This window comes from Leptonychotes weddellii, chromosome 9 (assembly GCF_054177405.1).
Source record: "Leptonychotes weddellii isolate Sample4059 chromosome 9, ASM5417740v2, whole genome shotgun sequence".
Taxonomy (NCBI): Eukaryota; Metazoa; Chordata; class Mammalia; order Carnivora; family Phocidae; genus Leptonychotes; species Leptonychotes weddellii.
The window spans coordinates 10,733,941-10,754,036 of NC_138377.1; the positions used below are offsets into that span (position 1 = coordinate 10,733,941).

Consider the following 20,096-nt stretch of genomic DNA (forward strand, 5'->3'; position numbering starts at 1 on the left):
TTTTATTAGTTATCCATTCAGGTGTAAGAAGCATTTTGAATATACAGAAGTTTCCCTATGTTAGCACATAGAGGATTTTCTAAAAAGATGACAGCTTGAAGGAGCACATGCTTATTCCCTCTCCCTGGAATGCCCGTTCTTCTCCTTGTCTTCTGTGAACCCACTTATTCTTCAAGATGCAGCTCAGGAAGCACATTCCCTGGTCACCCTCGGCAGTTAGGCATTTCCTAACTGTGTTCCCATGGCACTCTGTCCGTTCCTCCATAACTGAACACAGAGTGTTTTCCTGCCATCTAAGTATCCTGCCGACCTCTGTGGTTAAAGACCTAGGACAATAGAATTTATATTCTTTTTTTTTTTTTTTAAAGATTTTATTTATTTATTTGAGACAGAGAGAGAGAGAACACATGAGAGGGGGGAGGGTCAGAGGGAGAAGCAGACTCCCTGCCGAGCAGGGAGCCCGATGCGGGACTTGATCCAGGGACTCCAGGATCATGACCTGAGCCGAAGGCAGTCGCTTAACCAACTGAGCCACCCAGGCACCCAATAGAATTTATATTCTGTATTGTGTGCAAACTGTTACTTACCAGATTGTCCAGAGACTGTTTCTAGGCTTTGTGGATGCTGAATATCTGTATGTATCTGAGCAGAAGTTTGCTAAATTGATTAATAGTGTCTCCACTGTTATGGAAATCATATAAAGTTCAGCGTCTTAAATGACTAGATTCAGAAAGCTAAAAGACTGTGCTTTTTCTGTTGCAGATTTATGTTGATGAAGTACCATTGCCATTTCCAGGACACACACTCATAGCTGTTGCAGCGGCTGTAGTGCTGGGGGGATTAATTTTCACAACATTTATGTTTCAAATACGTAACATCCACCCAAGTGATATATGCCAAAAATTTATGAGGAGAAACAAAGTGAACTTGTCAAATTTCAGCATGAATCAGATGGCTCACAGATGAAAATCTGAATAGGGAACCAATGATAATCACAATTTTCTCTTAATGTGCTGGCTTTACGAGACAATTCTAGAACAGTATATTTAAATGTTAATATAAAAACAAGATAAAATACTTCAGGATGACCATTTATAACTCAAATCGCTACTCGTCAAATATGTTTACCATTCTGTTTTCTTATTTTAAATACGTGGAAACTTTCTTCTGTTAAAGCTTACATAGAAGATCTTCCTTGAGGTTTTTACAAAACTATAAAATGAATAAGCATCTCTGTGTGGACTGGGTTTTCTGTATTTTTTAGCTTGGAATGGGTTTTTGGTAGTTTTTGGCTTTTATTGGCCAGAGCCCATGCTGTGGGCTCAGGACACCCGAGCCTTGCTCTGTTCGAGAAGGAACATGGGTAGAATGCAGTTATGCCAGGGAAAGGCAGGTGTGGGCGAGGCTCATCTGCAAGTGTGCTGGCAGAGTTTCATGGGAATTAAAGGGAAAGCCATCTGGGTTTCTTGAAGCAACTTCAAAACCAGATAGTAGCACCTAAAAAGAGGGAAATGTGACCTCCATTATGGGGGTGTTGGAAGAACACAGGGCAAGGTATTGGTTTACAAACCTACACACAAGCATGTGGAATTCCAAAAGATGTACCTCTGCGTGCTCTCTCAGAGCACCCATTCCCAAATAGCCAGAAGATGACAATACATTCCGAGATCAGAGCTATAGTCTCTTGGAAAAGCTCTGAAGGGGTGGCACACTGCTTTGACAATGTAAGGAGAAGCTAAGTATGTAGTCCAGAAGAGTGTGTTTTCCTCATACACCGGGAGCCAAGAAAAGCCACATGGCAGTCTTGGTTCCCAATTCAGTAGAATCATTATCATGTTGACGGGTAGAAGCTCTGCTACACTGGCTAGAGAGACCCCTTGTTCAGGACACAGAAAGCAGAAATCTCAGTAGGGTTTTATTAAGTGAAACCATTCACTCTCCATCCCTTGTCTCCCAAGTGACTGTGCTGTAGCTATAGGAAACCACCCTGTGTACTGGGGATTATGGCATGGGACATATATTCCAGCCAGCCAGGGAAATTGCCAGTGTCCAAGGGGCCATTGTGCATGAACTTTCAACAGACCTTATCATAAGACCACCTGTTTCTGGGTGACAGAGTAACAATAATGCAGTGAATCCCGGAACATCAACGCATTGCCTCACTTGTTTTTGTGAAGTTGAGGACAGAGTCAGTGGCAAATTTGCCTCTGAGAGATCAAAACACTTAAGAGTCCATACACGCTGGGGGCGCCTGGGTGGCTCAGTTGGTTGAGCGACTGCCTTCGGCTCAGGTCATGATCCTGGAGTCCCTGGATCGAGTCCTGCGTCGGGCTCCCTGCTCGGCGGGGAGTCTGCTTCTCCCTCTGACCCTCCCCCCTCTCATGTGCTCTCTCTCATTCTCTCTCTCAAATAAATAAATAAAATCTTTAAAAAAAAAAAAAGAGTCCATACGCGCTGAAAAGATGATTGTGTCTCCCCATGCGTAATTAAAATAAAATGTTGATGTAACACAAAACTTCAACATATGTGGAAGTGAGAATAACTTCTGTCTAGATTTTCTGATTAGAAAATTCTGAAAAAATTCATCAGGGCTTTACTACTCGCATTTTGGGGGGCAAGGGTTGCCCCATTCCTTGTGTTGGGGCATAAAAGGGCAGAGATGGAAGAATACCATGGAAGCATATAAGGCATTCGGAGCGAATGGGCAGGCTGGGTGTCTTCACCCGGCACCCAGAACTACCTTGTAAGTTTGCAATTAGGATAAAATCTCAGACTCTTCACAGAGATTGATACAAACAAGACTTAGGTTTGTTCATGGGTCTGCTGGTTCATGAGAAGAGAGTAACCAGATCTGTACTACAGCCTCTATTGGACTAGATGCCACTCAAAGCTGCCACTTTTAGAACCAAAATGCATTAGAGCAGAATATTCTAAATGGTAGGTGATGTGTGCTGCCTCACGTTTCCCAAACGACCTACCGGGTACTGTTTGTCCTTCTATGTGGTAGGGAAAGCAAGGTGCCCTTGCCTGTCCTTTACGCTGGATTAGGAGGCGCCCACAGGCTCCAGAATCCTGAATTAGCCCAAACTTTGCTAAAGTGTATTCTTGTTGAGTTTGACTTTCTACTCCATCACACATGTACCATATCAAGATATCTTAAGAAGTTGCTTCTACATGCTCCTCAGGTCCATGAAACCTACTATTCTATAGCATAGTGAGGTGGTCAACTTGCTTCCCACCAGACTGGGGCACAGGGCCAGAGGTGGCAGAACAATAGAGGTACATTGCTGCCCTGCCAAGGGAAGGATTGAGCTTGAACTAGAGCAATATGCCAAGTTCCAGGATTTTCATCGGTTGCCCCTGTACCACGATCACGTGCCTACTCTGCTGTCATTATGAGCCTGCTGGACATGGTGGTCCTCGGCACCTCCCATCTCCATCAAGACCAGGCATCCAGCTCTAACTGCAGCCCTACCCACCCTCATCCAATCGTGCTATACAGCATGGCAGGTAAGAGCTTGGCTTGCAAGGTAGGAACACTTGGGTTGGAATGCTGTCTTTGCCACTTTCTAGCTGTGTTATCTTGAGAAGCCGATTTCTCTGTGTCTCAGTTTCTTTGTTAATATAATAATGTGACTTACTTCATTGGATTGCTTGGGAATTAAAGGACTTAATACACAAAGTGCTTAGAACAGAGCCTGGCCCTTAGAAAGGGCTGTAGAAATATTACCTATGTACCGGGAAGGTCAGGGAGCATGCCTTGAAAGATTCAAATTCTTCCTTTATCAATCCACTCTTAATGACCAAAAAAAAGAAAAAAAGAAAGAGACATCCAGGTGTCATCGGTCTGAATTCCTCTCCACTGGTCAGGTGCTATATGGCCTTTCAGTGTCACCTGGCGTGGTGCACATATTGGGCCCGATTTGCATTAGTTAATCCAATCCCTTAGAACCCCAGCTAGCAGCCTCAGCTAGCATACCAAATACAGCATCAGTATGACAACAGATTGAGAATAATCAGCACTATGTTCTTCAGTCTTTGGTCAAACACCTCAAAACTCCTGGCCCATAAAAATTTCCCCAGGGTTTTGACAATAAAAGGAACACTGCAATTCTGGGATGTAACTCTTTTCTGTTTAACACCTTCCTGTTTATTTTGAGTCAGAATCCACCAAAGAGTGAGGCACAGGAGGGATTTTGAGATTCAGCCTGCAAGGGAGGCCCATCAGGAAGCTGTCAAGGTTTCACTGAAGGAAGACTTTAGACGGTATTTGCTTGGCTGAGCAAAGCAGTCAGATTTTATGTGCTCATTTCTATATTATCATGCTTATTAGCCCGGTTCTGCTATTTACACACTTGTCTGCCCCTGCACTGGGTGTGGTGCTAATCTGCTGTCACATTTCCTTGATATGCCCATCTAGTATAGTGACTACTGCATGCCTGGTGTTCAATAAATGATTGAGGAATAAAAACACTTTATTATCAAATTCAGGGCAGCAAAGGAAACCATAAGTACAACACAAGAGCATCCTGTTATAAGAGAAGTTCAGATAAAGTAGCAAAATACCTAGCATCCCACAGGCACAAAGTAGATAATAAATATTTGTTGAAAAATTAATAAATTAATAAATTAATACAAAGAAAGGACTCAAAAGAAGAAGCTTCGGGGAATCCTTATGATTTTGATGTGTTCTAATTTATGATGGGATATGAGTTTAACAAAAGTAAAAGGAGTGGGGTTTTTTTGTCTCTGATTTTAAGAGTAGTAACGGGAAAATTTAGAAAATAAAAGTCTAGGAAAGAAAAATTAAAATCATACCACTTAAAGTTTTGGCATATTTTCTTAATCTTTTAAGTTTGGGATCTGTGTGTATATATGTGTATATTACATAACATTACTGCCAAATGACATTTGTAGTTTACTATATGTAGGTTTCTCCTAGTTAAAAAAAAAACAAAAAACCCTCCATGTCTAGATTTATTCAGTGTGACTTTTATTAAAGATGCTTAAAATTATGAAATGTGTTCGTTGGCACTAATGGCCATTATGTTGATGTTTTGCTTGGTTAGAATAATCCTTGCATAGGGGCCCGACATCTTAATGGTTCCTGCACTGTCAGTAAGCACAGTGCCCGTTGTTGGTTGGTTGGTTGGTTGGTTGTTAGCTTGTTTTGGGGTGGCCAGTGGCGAGCCCAGGAAAAAGGGTTGCCATTTGAGGAGTCTCATGTGAAGCAGAAATGGCCAAATTGGATCTCGAAGGATGATAAAGGTTTTGAGAAGTCAAAAAGAAGCAGTAACAAAGAAATGGAAGAAAAAATTTCAGAGAAATAAATGAACGTTGAGTAGCCTCGTGTAGTTTAGAAGATGGTAGGATGTATGCAAATCATTTCAGGTTGTGTGCAGATTTGGATCTGTTAAAGACATTCTTTACTTTCAGTTTGCATGTCTGAAAGAAGAAAATGACAAAAGGATCTAAGGTTTTCCAACAATGAAAATAGTGTGATTTTTTTTAAGGCCCAGCCTTTTTTTTCTGCCTGTAGTTCCCCGCGTCTATTATAAATGTTAACAATCTTGTGAAGACCCTTCTATACTTTTCTTTCTGTTTGTATCTAGTTTCCCCTCCTCAATCTAAATTAGCTGAATGGCTATGGAAAGAATAACTGTCAGGGGCTCCTGGGTGGCTCACTGAGTTAAGCAACTGACCCTTGACTTCAGCTCAGGTCATGATCTCAGGGTTGTGAAATCGAGCCTGGTGTCATTGGCTCCCTGCTGAGCTTAAGATTCTCTCTCCCTCTCTCTCTGCCCCTGCCCCTGCCCTGCACTCTTTCTCTCAAAAAAAAAAAACAAAAAACTTAATTGTTGAAATAAGGGAGTCAATGATTACAGGCTCTGTGCTCAGTGATCTGGTACTTTTCCCATGAGAATGAAAAATCACACTACAACACCTTCAATGTTCGCTTGGGGTCAAGGACCTTGACTTCGACATTTTCAGGAGGACACATACATTTAAACCTCCTAATAAAGCGGCTGCTGTCTTACTCATAGAAACCTATTCAATTTTTACCCTCTAACTCAAATCAATTTTAACAAGTACTTATCAGACCCTTGGGCATCAGACCCTTTGGTGTCTGCAGGAGAAACTAACGAAGTCAGACAAAGTCATCACCTGCGAGGGCTTTCTTACTTATATTTTATGAATAATTCTGGTTCATTCCTTATTCAAAACTGTTCTCATTTATGATTTGTTGATTACTGACACTCTAGGTAAAAGATATTCACATCATAAGAACACCCTTAATGCCACGGGGAAAGTAGACAAATATCTAGTATTTAGATATGTTTAAGTTTTTACTGTAATGGTAGGACTTCAGAGTAATAATAGTAATGATATAATTCAATTTGGTGATGGCTAACCTTATTCCAGTTGTGGCAACCAGCACTCTCCTTTCTGGAATGGCAAAATCTTCCCTTCTCAACTCAAGACCTAGTGAATGCACTAGTGTTTTCAGGAGAATCAGAATAGCAGCTAGTGATCCTCGGGGTGATTCCTTGTGCTGCATCATGCTCCGTTATCTGTAATGAGGGAGGCCTCTTCTTTGACCTTGGAGAGGTTACTGGTTAATTACACTGACTGTAGGCTCCTGGGCACGTGGAAGGAAAGTCTTCTTTGTTGGATGGAAAAGTTCTTCTCTGGCAGAGGAAAAGTTATAACCACAAGTCATTCTGCCTTCTAGACTTGTAATTTGACCTTACTTGAACCATTCTTGCATTCCTAGAATAAACCCTACTTCACCGTGATGTTTTCTTTTTCTAATACCCTGTTGAGTCTGGCTAGCTAATATTTTATTCTAGTTCTGTTATAAAAGGAGTTTGGCCGCTTTCCCTCTCTTATGGAAGTGTTCCTTTAAAGTATGGATTATCTGTTCCATAAAGATTTTATAAACTCACTAGTAAAGCTATATCAATGGTAGGCTTCGCTAGGCTTCACTCTTCTTTACACAACCTCCTGGATTTATTTATTTTTAATTACTATTTTTTTTCATGCCTGTTTTCTACCCTAATGCCTTCTAAGAGTGTTTCTTTTCTTGATCTTCCAAATTATCACTCTCTTCCTCAGCTATCAGTTTGACCAGTTATTCCCATATATTGAGTTTCTTGATTTGATATGATTCACTTATTTGACAAATATTTATTTAGTGTCAGGCACTTGTTCTGGGCACCCACTAATCTGCATAGACATTTATAAGGGATAAAGAGCAAATCTTTTCCCTTCCAGCAATAGATCTTTTTCCTTTAGTGATGAAAGTGACATTTTGTTCCTTAGTCAAGCACCTGTTTATATAAGAACAGATATGTTTATCTGTGGCTCTTCTGTCTTTAATTTTATTTTTATTTGATACTAAAGATACCACTTTTTCCCCCTAATACAGTAATATATATTTCAGCTTTGAGGTGCTCATTTTCTTTCATTTTAGAGTTTGTATATAGCATGCTTTTGGATTCTTAGTTTGTTTTAATTTAATAGAAATAATTTCCTTCTTGTTTTCTTTCCTAATTGGAGAGCATTAATATCTGTTAATTCACACGCATTCATTCATTCATTCACTCATTCATTTACATGTTCTGTGTACCAGGCCCCATGATTCATATTATTTCTCTTACAAGTAGGTAATAATACTAGTACAGAGACTTATTTTTGAATTGAACTATTTTGAATCAAATTTTGAAGTTCATAAAAACATTAACAATTGGTTTTAATCACTTTGTAATATTACACTTAAAAAATTCAGACCAAAAAAAAAATTCAGAGTAAATACTATTACAACAGTGTATCTACTAGGAATGTGTCACATAACCTAACTTCCTAATACTATTTTAATTTGTTCTGCTCAAATGTTTTTAATTCAGCATCTCTGTGTGGAACAATAAAGAGATTGATTTCAAATAACATTTGAAAGGAAGACATCGTTTCCATTTCCAGAGAGTAATATCATTTGATTTGTATGCCTCGTGTCTCTTTTATTTAGAAAACCATGTTTTTCAGGGGTGCCTGGCTGGGTCAGTAGGTAGAACATGGTACTCTTGATCTCAGGGTTGTGAGCTGGAACCCCACAGTGGGTATAGAGATTACTTACAAATTAAAAAGAAATCTTAAAAAGAAAAACATGTTTTTCAGATCTTCCCAATTCCTATTTTTGTTTACTTTCCCTACTTTATGTGGAAAATGGTAAGTTAATCACCTGATAATATTGTCTTTTTAATTTCCTTTGTATTTCCTACAGTTTTTGCTTCATATATTTTGACTTGGTTTATAAATGTTTCGTAATAGTTGGTGCTTTATTTTGTATTATAACTATTTAACTCTGTTATTATTTTATCACTTTGTCTCATTTGATATATTTTGTCTGGAACTCAAACTTGTCTAATTTTGTTATTTTGATTTCTCTCTTTTTTAAGTTTAGAGAGACATAATTTATATGTAAGTAAAATTCACCCTTTTTAGTGTGCAGTTCTAAGGTTTTCGAGAAACGTATGTAAACATTCACGTAACCAAAATCACAATCAAGATCCCATCACTCCAAAAAGTTCTCTTGACCCGTAGTAGTTAACATCTCCCCCACTCTTACTCCCTGGAAACCGTGGGTATGTTTTTGACTCTGCAGCTTTTTTCTTTTCCAGAAGGTCATATAAGTGGAATCGTATGGTATGTAATCTTGTAAGTTGGGCATCTTTCTCTGCACAGAATGCACTTAGGATTCATCTATTTATATATATATATTCATCTATATTACATGTCTCAGTAGTTTGTTTTTTTATTGCTGAGTAGTAATCTATAGATGAATCATAGTTTGTTAAACCATTTACCAATGAGAGTGTATTTTGGTTGTTCCTAGTTTTTGGTGAGTAGGAATAAATGTGCAGTGAACATTTGTGTACATGTTTTGGTGTGATTTCAAAAAAAAATCTGAGATTTTGGTTGGGATTGTGTTGAATCAATAGCTAGATTAGGGGAGAGTTGAAGGCTTACCCGTACTGAGTCTTTCAACTCCTGAGCATGCCACCTCTCTCCACTTATTTGGATCTTCCTTAGTTTCTCTAATCAGTCTTTTTTAGTTTTCAGCATATAGGACTTGCCACAACTTAAACGATTTATTGCTAAGTATACCATGGTTTTGGTGCCATTGTAAAAGGTACTGTTGTTTTAATTTCAATTTCTACTCTCAAAGAAAAAAAGAAACATATATAAACAAATCTAATACATGCAGGATCTATCTGCTGACAACTACAAACACTGATGAAGTAAGTCAAAGAAGATCTAAGTCAACAGAAGAGATATACTGTGTGGATGAATTAAAAACTATTTTTAAGATGTCAACTCTCTCCAATTTGATCAACAGATTAAATGCAGTTCCAATCATAATCCTACAAATTTTTTATAGATATACAGAGGCTGATTCTAAAATTCATATGGAAAGCCAAAGGAACTAGATTAGCCAAAACAATTCAAAAAGAACAGATTTGGTTGCTCATGCCATCCAATTCTGAGACTTAGTAGGTTTTGGCAGTCATCAAGGGAGTGTGGTATTGGGGAAAAGACAGATACATCAATTAATGGAACAGAATGGAAAGCCTTTTCAGTAAGTAGTACTCAAACAACTAGAAGTCCATATGCAAAAACAAAATCAACCTCAACGCTCCCGATCTTATACAAAAATTAACTCAAATGTATCATAGAAAAAACTTTTAGGAAAAAAAAACATAGGAGAAAATTTGCATGATCTCAAGTTTGCTGATGAAGTTTTAAAAAAGATTTTATTTATAGAGAGCAAGAGCATGTGACCGGGGACAGAGGGAGAGGCAGAGAGAGAATCTCAAGCAGACTCACCCTGAGCGCAGAGCTCAGTGTGGGGCTCCACGTCATAACCCTGAGATCATTACCTGAGCCAAAATCAAGAGTCGGACGCTTAACCGACTAAGCCACTCAGGTGCCCCTGCTGATGAGTTTTTAGATATGACACGAAAGCACAATCTATAAAAGAATAAATAATGAATTATGCTTTATTGAAATTAATAACTTTTGCACTGCAAAAAACATTATTAAGAAAATGAAAAGGCAAACCAGACTGGGAGAAAATATTTGCAAGTCATATATCCAGTAAAGACCTTGAATGCAGGGGCGCCTGGGTGGCTCAGTCGTTAAGCGTCTGCCTTCGGCTCAGGTCATGATCCCAGGGTCCTGGGATCGAGCCCCGCATCAGGTTCCCTGCTCCGCGGGAAGCCTGCTTCTCTCTCTCTCCCGCTCCCCCGCCTGTGTTCCTGCTCTCGCTATCTCTCTCTCTGTCAAATGAATAAATAAAATGTTTAAAAAAAAAAAAAGACCAGAATATATAAAGAACTCTTTAAACAAGAAGAAAATGAATAACCTCTAAAATCGGCAAAACATCTGAAGAGACACTTGACAGAAGAAGATATACAAATGGCAAATAAGCATTAATATAATGTGGGGGTTGGGAAGCAGGGGAGGAAGCAACATGATGATGTCAAATACCCATGTGGTGCCAAAGTCATAGTAAGTCTTTCTCACTGCTGGTCGGAATGCAGAACAGTACAGCCACTTTGGAGAGCAATTTGTTAGTTTTATGAAAGATAAACATACACATACACTTTGACTTAGTAATCCCGCTCCTAGATATTAATCCAAGTAAATTGAAAGTTTATATTAGCACAAAACCTGAATGTAAATGTTTATAGCAGCCTCATTCATAATTCCCCAAGCTGGACACAACCAAGCTGCTCTTCAACATTTTTATCTGGTGTACAAATAAACAACCTGTTCATACCAGCAAATACTATTCAGTGATAAAAAGGAATGGACTGTTAAGTGATGCAACAACATAGAAGAATCTTACATGTATTTGGCTAAGTAAAAGAATCCAAACCCAAAAGCCTATATTGATACTCTCGTATGATTCCACTTACACAACATTCTGGAAAAGGCAAAACTAGAGGGGCAGAAAACAGATTGCTGGCTGCCTGGTATTGGGGGAAGTTGGAGAGGCAGACCACAAAGGGGTCATACTTGGATGTGTTTAGGGTAATGGAACTGCCTCTGATCCTTTTGTGATGGATATATGACCCTACATTTATCAAAATCCTTAGAAATACATAGCACGAAGGGTGAAGTTAACTGTATACCATTTTAAAACATCATCCAGGATGTTGAGGGATCTCAGGATGGAATGCACATTGTAACAAATGTATTGCAAATGTCTGATGTGATCTTAATGAACTGCATGAAGGAAAAGGAGGTGACCCGCGTACTTTGGGGAAAGAAGTGTCTTGACTGCATACTGTAAGGCTGAAGACAAAATGAACTGGACATAAATACTGTACTCTAGATGTTAAGTTTGTTTCTTAAAGGGGTACAGATTAGAAATCCTGAAACTACTGAATGTGTATTCTAGGGTTGAGCACATAAGTAAATAAAGTGTAGATTATAGGAGCCCAGTTTCTCACTGTGAGAGAAACAAATTACAAAGAATCAGAGGGAGAGAAGGTAGAATGAACCCTGTGATGCTAGATTAAAGTGGGAGATATTAGTATAAACTCAGGGGTTTTTAAATTTTTAATTTGATTTTAATTTCAGTATCACTAACATACAGAGTTATGTCAGTTTCAGGTATGTGGTGCCTGGGTAGCTCAGTCGGTTAAGGGTCAGACTTTTTTTTATTCGAGAGAGAGAGAGCACAAGGGGGTGGACTAGAGGCAGAAGGAGGGGAGAAGCAGACTCCCCGCTGAGCAGGGTGCCTGATGCAGGGCTCGATCCCAGGACCCTGAGATCATGACCTGAGCCGAAGGCAGACACTTAACCCACTGAACCTCCCAGGTGCCCCAAGTGCTAAAACCTTGATTTCGGCTCAAGTGATGATTCAGGGTTGTGAGATTGAGTCCTGCATCAGGCTCTATGCTCAGCATGAGCCTGCTTAAGATACTCTCTCTCCCTCTCCTACTGCCCCCTCCCCCACACTTGCACTCTCTCTCTCAAAAAAAAAAATGATAAATATTAGTTTCAGGTGTACACCGTAGTGATTCAACAATTCTATACATAACTCAGTGCTCATCACAATAAATGTGCTCTTATGCCCATCACCTATTTCACCCTTTCCCCCGCCCCATTTCCCCTCTGGTAACTATCTGTTCTCTCTAGTGAAGAGTCTAATTCTTGGTTTGTCTGTCTGTCTGTCTGTCTTTCTATCTGTCTCTTTTTGCTCATTTGTTTCTTAAATTCCACATATGAGTGAAATCATATGGTATTTGTCATCCTCTGACTTTTCTTTTTTTTTTTTTTTAAAGCTTTTATTGATTTATTTGACACACACAGAGAGAGAGAGAGAGCACAAGCAGGCAGAGCAGCAGGCAGAGGGAGAAGCAGGGAGCCCAATGCGGGGCTCGATCCCAGGACCCTGGGATCATGATCTGAGCCAAAAGCAGCCGCTTAATGACTGAGCCACCCAGCCGCCCCCTTCCTCTGACTTATTTCACTTAGCATGATATTCTCTGGCTTCATCCGTGTCATTGCAAATGGCAAGATTTCATTCTTTTTAGGCTGAATAATATTCCATCATATATATGCCATATCTTCTTTATCCATTCATCTATTGATGGACACTTGGGCTGTTTCCATAATTTGGCTATTGTAAATAGTGCTGCAATAAACATGGGGGTGCAAGTATCCCTTTGAATTAGTGTTTTTGTATTTTGGAGGTAAATACCCAGTGGTGCAATTACTTGATCATAGGGTTGTTCTATTCTTAACTTTTTGAGGACCCTCCATACTGTTTTTCCACAGCAGCTGCACAAGTTTGCATTCCCACCAACAGCACACTAGGGTTCCTTTTTCTCTACATCCTCGCCAACACTTGTTGTTTCTTGTGGTTTTGATTTTAGCCATTCTGGCAGGTGCAAAGTGATACCTCATTATAGTTTTGATTTGCATTTCCTTGATGATGAGTGATGTTGACCAACTTTTCATGTGTCTGTTGGCCATCTGGATGTCTTCTTTGGAGACATGTACAGACTTTGTTTTAAAGTCCATTTTGTCTTCTATAAGTATTGCTACTCTGGCATTCTCACTGACATCCATTGGCATGATAAATGTTTCTCCATCCCCTCACTCTCAATATGCAGACGTCTTATGTCTGAGATGTAAACTTGGGTTTATTTAATAGATAGACAGTGATATGGATGGGTTAGTGTGTGTCCCCTCCCCCATCTCTGCCCTCTGAGAGGTCATACAAGTTGTGATAATCCAGTAAGGACAAGTGCATCTAGTGCCCAGATCTCGGTTTTCTAAATCAGAGTTAAGAGAATAAAATAATTATAAAATACTACATTCTATGTAATCCAAATAGACAATACAACTTTTATTTAAAACATAAAAACTGAGAAAATAGACCACAAAATTAACAGCAATTATATGCTGGGTATGAGGATAATAGCTGTTTCTAGTTTTGTTCTGTTTTATCAATTTTACAATGAGCTTGTATTAATTTTATAAAAGACAAGTGTATTTAACAATATTATATAAGATATTTTTCATAGTTTTTTTTCCTCTAGGTAATCAGACTTTATTTGGAGACATTGACGATGGGAAAATTATGATGATTCCTGGTTACAGTGTTTCCTTATTACTGAAAATACAGATAAGCTGAATGCTCTGGCACTCATCACAATGCCTAAAAAGCATAGAGAATTAGGTAACCATCACCATGGTCTATATATCATCACCTCAGAAAGAAACCTCATACCCATTAGCAGTCACCCCTCATTCTGTACTTCCAGCCCTAGGCAACCACTAATCTACTTTCTGTCTCTACAGAGTTGCTTTTTCTGGACATTTTATATAAACTGAACCATAGAATATGTGATCTTCTGAGACTTACTTCTTTCAGTCAGCAAATGCTTTTAAGTTCATGCATGTTATAGCATGAATCAATACTTGATTCCTTTTTACCACCAGATAGCATCCTATTATATAGATATACCACATTTTGTTTAGCCACTCATCAGTTAATGGGCATTTGGGTTGTTTTGACCCTTTGGCTATCATGAATCATACTACTCTGAACATTCTCCTGCAAGTGTTTTTGTGGGCGTATGTTTTCATTTCTCTTGGGTAGATACCAGGAGTAGAAGAGCTCAGTCATATAGGACCTCTAGGTTTAACATTTTGAGGACCTGCCAAATTGTTTCTCAAAGTGGTTGCATTGTTTTCCATTCTCACGATCAGTGCAGAGGGTTCCAATTCCTCCACATCCTTGCCAGTACTTTATATTGTCTGTCTTTACTGACATCCAAATGTATGTGAAGCAGTATCTCAGTGTGGTTTTGATTTGCATTTGCCTAATGACTATGTTGTGGAGAATCTTTTTGTATGCTTATTGGCCATTTATATATCTTGTCGGAAAAATGTCTATTTGTTGAAAAGACTGTTCTTTCACATAGGTGACTTTTTAATAGTAAATTTTATTATGTACGTTCTCATTATGAAAACCAATATATATAACCTTGTGGAAAACTTAAAATACCACAAAGAATAAAGAAAAGAAAAAAATCCGTATTGCTACTACCTAAGGACAACTAGTTTTAACTGTTAAAATATGCAGTCTATGCATATATGTATTGGACTTGGATGGTATTATGCTGCAAACCTCATTCTGTGTTTCCCTTTATCACTCAAGATTTTGTTTGGTGTACACCGAGGCTGTTGCTTCTAACTAGTGCATAGTAATTCATATTACAAATGTGCATTTACCACATTCTAGGTATCCACTCCCCTAATGACAAAACCTAGATTTGCCTGCAACTTTGCAATTCATAAACACCACCACAGCAAGCCTCCCATTCTATGCCACCTTAAGAGCAGAGGGGGTATATGTACCACTCCCAGATATACACACCTAGACGTGGATTTCTCTTTGCTGAGTCAAAGAGAATTTACGTTCTTAATTCCACTAAGTACCTCCAAATGATTATTTCTAGAATGTCCTAACCAGTTTACACTTTCATCAAAACTGCAAGAGTTCCCATGTACCCTAACACTTAGCAGCATATGTCTTTATTTTTGTCATTCTGATGTAACACAGTTTTAAAATGTATCTGCCAGATTACTAATAAGTTTGAGCAACTCTTCATATACTTGTTAGCCATTCAGGCTTCTTTCTCTGTTCATTGCCTATTGGGACACTTTGCTCAATTTTCCGTTGACTATCATTATTTTCTCTGTGATTTGCTCAAGCAAATATCAAATGGTTTTCACTGTTTTGATCATAATCGACAGTAAAAATATATTTAACAGTATAACAACATATATACATTATCTATAATATATATCATATTAGTACATATAAAGATTTTATGTAAATATGTTAATTATAGTTTATGTTGATTATATTAATATATAATTATATATTAAGTCTATGTAATTAAATGTGTTTAATTATATGTTACTATGTACTGATATGTATATGTAAATATTATATTCCCCACCAATACACATTGTGGATAATGTATATTTTAATTTGCATTTTATTTACACAACTTAAAACAAAAAGTTAATGAGTATACTCCTCTAATACTTACTATGATCTCTGATACTTTCTATTCTATTCTACTTTATCTTTCTAATGCTCATGTGCAATCACTACACTGCATTTATCACCCAATAATGGTTTACAAATGAGAGTCTAAAATCAATTCTCCTTGATGTAATCCCTGGTCAGTCTGTCATGTCTCTGTTAATTTTGCCAATGGGTACATTGTTTATCAGAAATTTTTCATTTTGATGTAGTCAAAGTCATGCATTATTTGAGTCTGGGTTAGGAAGTTTCCCTCCACTTCTAGTTCATAGATATTTTCTTACATTTTCTTCAATTTGATTTGTAAGTTTAACTTTTGAGTTTAGGACTTTAGTCTGAGACCCCCTCCTTTTAATATAATTATATTACATTTATTATATTTTTAATATTTTTTTTCTCCATAGAGTGAGCTAATTTGCCCAGTACCATCAATTAAACAATTTTTTTTTTTTGCCATTCCTTTGTGGTGCCTTTTTTATCATATATCAGATTTCCACATTACGTGAATTTATTTTTGTTTCTTGGTCCATTTGTTGGTTTTTGCACTAGTGCTCTATGGTTTGATCACTTTTTCATGTAATTTATATCAAAGACAAAAATCAGACAGGTAAGGAGATTGGTATTTTTCAGTCAATGGGTGGAGCATCCGAAATCCAAAGATCAGAGCATCTCAGCAGGATGTTTTTGCCTTAGACTTTTTATAGGGGGGGTAAACAGGTTACAGATGGGGTGATTTACAGTCGGGGTTGTTTTTCAAGCAGGAGAAGTCTCAGTCAGTTATGTGAACGGGAAATGTTTTTCTCTGTGGTTAGCGAGTTTCAGGGGACAGTTTTAATCTTAGCAAATCAATCATGAGACCAAGAATGGGGAGTTGGAGGATCAGTGTCTGGCCTTGTCAAAAGGGGAACGGTCTGTGTTTGGCCTTGTCAGTGCCCCCTCTTGTGCAAGACAGACATCATTTGTCTTAGAACACTCTTAGGGGGGTTAGAGTAATCTCTGTGGGGTCTTGGTCAAGGCTCGGTGAAACTGTCCACAGAGTCAGCAGTTCCTTGTTGGCACTCTCCTTGGAGTACTGGCTAAACCATCTGTTGAGCTCCGATGGTGGTCTGGAGCTGAGAAAGGGTTTGGGAGGCAAGACATTTGGTTGGGAAGATAATTACAAGACAGAGGAGAAAAGAGGTAGTTAGAGGCTGTATTAAGAAGCACAACCAAGACTTGAGGCCAGTGGGAACCCATCTAGTGGTTTCAAGAAATTGGGGTGGAGAGGTCCTTTGATGGTGGGTCAGGACCATGGTTGTCATGCAATGACTGTCTTGGTTAGCATCTCAAATGTTCTTGCTTACCATGTCAGGGAGGTTTAGGGGAACAAATGTGCAACAACCAGAAGCCTTGAATGTTTGTAGGTAGATGAGGAATAGAGAAGGAAGTAGTAAGGAGGGCAGAAATGAAAAGGAAAGGGAAGGCATGACTCAAGGAAGTGGGCAATAGACAATGAAAGAATGATGAGAAGGATGTGAAGGAAGACTATGAAGGAGCCTAGGTGGGAGAATCCAAGGGACTTGTGTTCCAGCTTTGGGCGGAAGCAGACCCCACTGTGATGTCATCTATTTGTTCCAAAGTCAGTGAGAAAGCTGTCTGTCTCATGTCATTATCAAAAGAGCCTCAGTTTAAGGTCTCCTGTTGGGGTGAATTTTCCCCAACTTCGAAATAAGACTCACTTTTTTTTTTTTAAGATTTTTAATTTATTTATTTGAAAGAGAGAGAGAGCACAAGTAGGGAGAAGGGCAGAGGGAGAGGAAGAAGCAGACTCCCCGCTGAGCAGGGTGTCTGACACGGGGCTCAATCCCAGGACCCCGGGATCATGACCTGAGCCGAAGGCAGATGCTTAACTGACTGAGCCACCCAGGCGCCCCAAGACTTGTGTTTTTTAAATTGTGAAAAATGAACCCAAAGTTGTACATCTTATAGTTTACAGCAGTTAGTGGTTAGGAAGACAGTACAGTTTGAACAACATGGGTTTGAACTGTGAAAATTCTCTTGTACACGGATTCTTTTTTTTTTTTTTTAAAGATTTTATTTATTTATTTGACAGAGAGAGAGATAGTGAGAGCAGGAACACAAGCAGGGGGAGTGGGAGAGGGAGAAGCAGGCTTCCCGCCGAGCAGGGAGCCTGATGTGGGACTCGATCAAAATCAAACCCTAATCAAAATCAAGCCCATATCAAAATTAAAACTACAATAATACACTACTACATAACTTTTTTTTAATTAAGTTTGTTATTTTAATCAGGTATAGTTAACAGACAGTGTTATATTAGTTTCAGGTGTACAATATAGTGACTCAACAAAAATTCTATGCATGGCTCAGTGCTTATCACAAGTGCACTCTTTAATCCTTATTATCTATTTCACCCATCCCCCCACTCCCCTCCCCTCTGGTAACCATCAGTTTGTTCTCTATAGTTAAGAGTCTATTTCTTGGGGCGCCTGGGTGGTTCACTCAGTTAAGCGTCTGCCTTCGGCTCAGGTCATGATCCCAGGGTCCTGGGATGGAGCCCTGCATCAGGATCCCTGCTCAGCAGGGAGTCTGCTTCTCCCTCTCCCTCTGTCCTTTTCCCCTCCCTGCCCCCTGCTCATTCTCTCTCTCTCAAATAAATAAATCTTAAAAAGTCTATTTATTGGTTTGTCTCTCTTTTTTCCTTTGTTTAGTTTCTTAAATTCCACATGTGAGTGAAATAATATGACATTTGTCTTTCTCTGACTGACTTATTTCACTCAGGATAATACCCTCTAGTTCCATCCATGTTGTTGCAAATGGCAAGATTTCATTTTTTACAGCTGAATAATATTCCATTGTATATAAACACCATATCCTCTTTATTCATTCATCTATTGATGGACACTTGAGCTGTTTCCATAATTTGGCTATTGTAAATAATGCTGCAGTAAATATAGGGGTACATATATCTTTTCAAATTAGTGTTTTTGTATTTTTAGGGTAAATACCCAGTAGTGAGATTACTGGATCGTAGGGTAGTTCTATTTTTAAATATTTGAAGAACCTTCATACTGTCTTCTGCAGTGGCTGCACCAGTCTGCATTCCCACCCACAGTGCACAAGGGTTCCCTCTTCTCCACATCCTTGCCAACATTTCTTGTTCCACTACCCAGCTAGTAGCATGGCTCAATTTAAAGATTGATCATACCAAATGTTGGATGTAAAATGGTACAGCCACTTTGGAAAACAGTCTTACCATTTCTTAAAAAGTTAAACATCTGCGCACCATACGCCTTAGTATTTTCCCAAGAGAAATGAAAGCACACATCCGTACAAATGTTCATAGCAACTTTACTTATAATAGCCCCAAGCTGGAAACAGCACAAATATCCATCAACAAGTCAATGAATAAACAAATTGGGCTGTAACCCCACAATGGAATACTACTCAGCAATAAGAAGGAATGAACTATAGGTATAATCAACAACTGGGATGAACCCCAAATCATGATGCTGAGCAAAGGAAACAAAAGAGAGTACACACCATACACAAACCAATCTATAGCGACAGAAAGCAGATCAGTGGTTGCCTGGGGGTGGGATGGAGAAGTGGGAGGAGCACTGGGGACACTTTAGGGGGTGACAGATAGCTTCATTATCTCGATTGTGATAATGTTTTTTCCTGGCATATGCATTTGTCAAAAATTACCAAATTACACACTTCATATATGTGACTTTTATTATATTCCAATTACATCTCAATAAAGCTACTAAAAATAAAGAACAGAAATGTGAAAGACAATATAACTACAAATGCTGGCAAGATGAAAAGATGTACGAGTCTTTCCAGGCAACTGGATAGAAAAAACGAATTTAACGAGCTGGACAAATGCATCCTTCTCTAACAAATTCTAAATTACCAAAATGGACCCAAGAAGAGATGGAAAGTTTGCATAAACCAAGTATCATAAAAGAGATTAAAAAAGGTATCAAGCAACTGCCACTGAAATAAAAGCAGAATCAGAGAGATTAAGAGCTGAGATTTACGTCACCTATAAGGAACAGATAATTCCAATGTTATTTGAATATTTACTCGCCATAGAAAAGAGTGGAAACTCCCCCAATTCTTTTTATAAAGTTTATGTACCTCTAATAATAAAAATGAGCAAAAATTCCAAATAAAATATTAGTAAATCGAATCCAGCCATGCAAGAAATGAACAATACAGTGTGATCAAGTCTATAGTCCAGGATTGCAAGGAGAATTCAGTATCAGGAAACTAATCAACATATTTCACTACAAGTTCTTCAGTAAATTTTTTTTTATTATTATTATGTTATGTTAATCACCATACATTACATCATTAGTTTTTGATGTAGTTTTCCGTGATTCATTGTTTGCGTTTAACCCCCAGTGCTCCATGCAGAACGTGCCCTCTTTAATACCCATCACCAGGCTAACCC

At 38.6% G+C, this 20,096-nt stretch overlaps 1 protein-coding gene across 1 annotated transcript in view; it reads left to right on the plus strand.

Annotated features, from left to right (window-relative positions):
• The window catches only part of CATSPERB (catsper channel auxiliary subunit beta), a 78,728-nt gene extending 76,326 nt beyond the window's left edge, over positions 1-2,402 (plus strand). Inside the window, exon 25 of the mRNA XM_081829737.1 lies at positions 763-2,402. Coding sequence (XP_081685863.1) covers positions 763-966 — 204 coding nt within the window. The 3' untranslated portion in view covers positions 967-2,402. The remainder of the gene's footprint in view (positions 1-762) is intronic.
• The last annotated feature ends 17,694 nt before the right edge of the window (positions 2,403-20,096 follow it).